This window comes from Nanorana parkeri, unplaced genomic scaffold (assembly GCF_000935625.1).
Source record: "Nanorana parkeri isolate BGI_ZX_2015 unplaced genomic scaffold, ASM93562v1 scaffold648, whole genome shotgun sequence".
Classification (NCBI taxonomy): Eukaryota; Metazoa; Chordata; class Amphibia; order Anura; family Dicroglossidae; genus Nanorana; species Nanorana parkeri.
The window spans coordinates 911,311-914,938 of record NW_017306916.1 but is presented as its reverse complement, the minus strand read 5'-3'; the positions used below and the strand labels follow the sequence as shown (position 1 = coordinate 914,938).

The following is a 3,628-nucleotide window of genomic DNA, read 5'->3' as shown; positions in this document are numbered from 1 at the left end:
GTGTCCAGTCACGTGTCCCCCTATCCCCCGTGTCCAGTCACGTGTCCCCCTATCCCCCCGTGTCCAGTCACGTGTTCACTCACCAGCTTTTTCTTGGGGGATAGGAAGGCGTGGCACTCCAGGGCCCCGTTGGACTGGTTCTGGGCCACGTAGGCAAAGACTTTGTTTTGCACTTTGTCTGTTGTACAATACGAGATTCTGGAGAAACGTCATCGTGGAGAATTAGAAGATCATACGTGTGACCCGCCATCTCCTACACGCAGCAACCACGGCCTCACCTGTATATGGAGACGTATTCAATTCTGTGTCCCCCGCCCGCCTCCTGGATGTCAATCCCACGCGGTGTCACCGTGACAATCACTTTCCGGAACTTCTCTGAACTGGCTCGTGCCTACACACACAACCGCCATCCGTGACACACACACTACCGCCATCCGTGACACACACACAACCGCCATCCGTGACACACACATTACCATCACCCGTGACACACACACTGCCGCCATCCGTGACACACACACACACACACTACCGCCATCCGTGACACACACACTACCGTCATCCGTGACACACACACTACCGTCATCCGTGACACACACACTACCGTCATCCGTGACACACACACTACCGTCATCCGTGACACACACACTACCGTCATCCGTGACACACACACTACCGTCATCCGTGACACACACACTACCGTCATCCGTGACACACACACTACCGTCATCCGTGACACACACACTACCGTCATCCGTGACACACACACTACCGTCATCCGTGACACACACACTACCGTCATCCGTGACACACACACTACCGTCATCCGTGACACACACACTACCGTCATCCGTGACACACACACTACCGTCATCCGTGACACACACACTACCGTCATCCGTGACACACACACTACCGTCATCCGTGACACACACACTACCGTCATCCGTGACACACACACTACCGTCATCCGTGACACACACACTACCGTCATCCGTGACACACACACTACCGTCATCCGTGACACACACACTACCGTCATCCGTGACACACACACTACCGTCATCCGTGACACACACACTACCGTCATCCGTGACACACACACTACCGTCATCCGTGACACACACACTACCGTCATCCGTGACACACACACTACCGTCATCCGTGACACACACACTACCGTCATCCGTGACACACACACTACCGTCATCCGTGACACACACACTACCGTCATCCGTGACACACACACTACCGTCATCCGTGACACACACACTACCGTCATCCGTGACACACACACTACCGTCATCCGTGACACACACACTACCGTCATCCGTGACACACACACTACCGTCATCCGTGACACACACACTACCGTCATCCGTGACACACACACTACCGTCATCCGTGACACACACACTACCGTCATCCGTGACACACACACTACCGTCATCCGTGACACACACACTACCGTCATCCGTGACACACACACTACCGTCATCCGTGACACACACACTACCGTCATCCGTGACACACACACTACCGTCATCCGTGACACACACACTACCGTCATCCGTGACACACACACTACCGTCATCCGTGACACACACACTACCGTCATCCGTGACACACACACTACCGTCATCCGTGACACACACACTACCGTCATCCGTGACACACACACTACCGTCATCCGTGACACACACACTACCGTCATCCGTGACACACACACTACCGTCATCCGTGACACACACACTACCGTCATCCGTGACACACACACTACCGTCATCCGTGACACACACACTACCGTCATCCGTGACACACACACTACCGTCATCCGTGACACACACACTACCGTCATCCGTGACACACACACTACCGTCATCCGTGACACACACACTACCGTCATCCGTGACACACACACTACCGTCATCCGTGACACACACACTACCGTCATCCGTGACACACACACTACCGTCATCCGTGACACACACACTACCGTCATCCGTGACACACACACTACCGTCATCCGTGACACACACACTACCGTCATCCGTGACACACACACTACCGTCATCCGTGACACACACACTACCGTCATCCGTGACACACACACTACCGTCATCCGTGACACACACACTACCGTCATCCGTGACACACACACTACCGTCATCCGTGACACACACACTACCGTCATCCGTGACACACACACTACCGTCATCCGTGACACACACACTACCGTCATCCGTGACACACACACTACCGTCATCCGTGACACACACACTACCGTCATCCGTGACACACACACTACCGTCATCCGTGACACACACACTACCGTCATCCGTGACACACACACTACCGTCATCCGTGACACACACACTACCGTCATCCGTGACACACACACTACCGTCATCCGTGACACACACACTACCGTCATCCGTGACACACACACTACCGTCATCCGTGACACACACACTACCGTCATCCGTGACACACACACTACCGTCATCCGTGACACACACACTACCGTCATCCGTGACACACACACTACCGTCATCCGTGACACACACACTACCGTCATCCGTGACACACACACTACCGTCATCCGTGACACACACACTACCGTCATCCGTGACACACACACTACCGTCATCCGTGACACACACACTACCGTCATCCGTGACACACACACTACCGTCATCCGTGACACACACACTACCGTCATCCGTGACACACACACTACCGTCATCCGTGACACACACACTACCGTCATCCGTGACACACACACTACCGTCATCCGTGACACACACACTACCGTCATCCGTGACACACACACTACCGTCATCCGTGACACACACACTACCGTCATCCGTGACACACACACTACCGTCATCCGTGACACACACACTACCGTCATCCGTGACACACACACTACCGTCATCCGTGACACACACAGTACCGCCATCCGTGACACACACACTACCGCCATTCGTTACACACACACACATTACCGCCATCCGTGACACACACACAACCGCCATCCGTGACACACACACATTACCGCCATCCGTGACACACACACAACCGCCATCCGTGACACACACATTACCGCCATCCGTGACACACACACACACACACTACCGCCATCCGTGACACACACACTACCGCCATCCGTGACACACACACTACCGCCATCCGTGACACACACATGACCAGATTGGCGGTCTCACCATGGTGATGATACGGCGGATGGCGGCGGCCGCCATGTCCTCTCCTTTTGGTTTCTCCACCAGCGTCATGCCCAGGTACTTGAGATGGAAGGCGGCTCCCTCCGTGTCATGTGACTCCGGCCAACTGTCCGCCAGTTCTGCAACGCAACCCAACGGGGGGAAATCATACAAACGTGGGATCTCCCGACACCGGACAATTCTAAAGCATGATACCGGCCCTTTAAATGATCAAACAAGTTGGGCTGCCTGAGGTCCCGCCCTTGCTGGACAGTGCCGGTCCGGGCATACATTGGCTCCTCCTACTCAGCACCAGTACAGTCCCACCCCCGCTTGTACAGCCCCAGAGCCCGACACAAGACCGCCCCCCCGTTCCCATCTTTGGGGTCACTGAAGTTTTGGGG

General features: G+C 55.0%; 1 protein-coding gene across 1 annotated transcript in view; it reads right to left on the bottom strand.

The window, feature by feature from the left end:
- The window catches only part of LOC108792490 (low density lipoprotein receptor adapter protein 1-B-like), a 7,082-nt gene that overhangs the window by 390 nt on the left and 3,064 nt on the right, over positions 1-3,628 (bottom strand). Inside the window, exons 2-4 of the mRNA XM_018563282.1 lie at positions 3,228-3,364; positions 279-391; positions 84-198 (exon numbers count right to left, since the gene is read on the bottom strand). Of these exons, the coding sequence (XP_018418784.1) occupies positions 84-198; positions 279-391; positions 3,228-3,364 (365 nt within the window). The remainder of the gene's footprint in view (positions 1-83; positions 199-278; positions 392-3,227; positions 3,365-3,628) is intronic.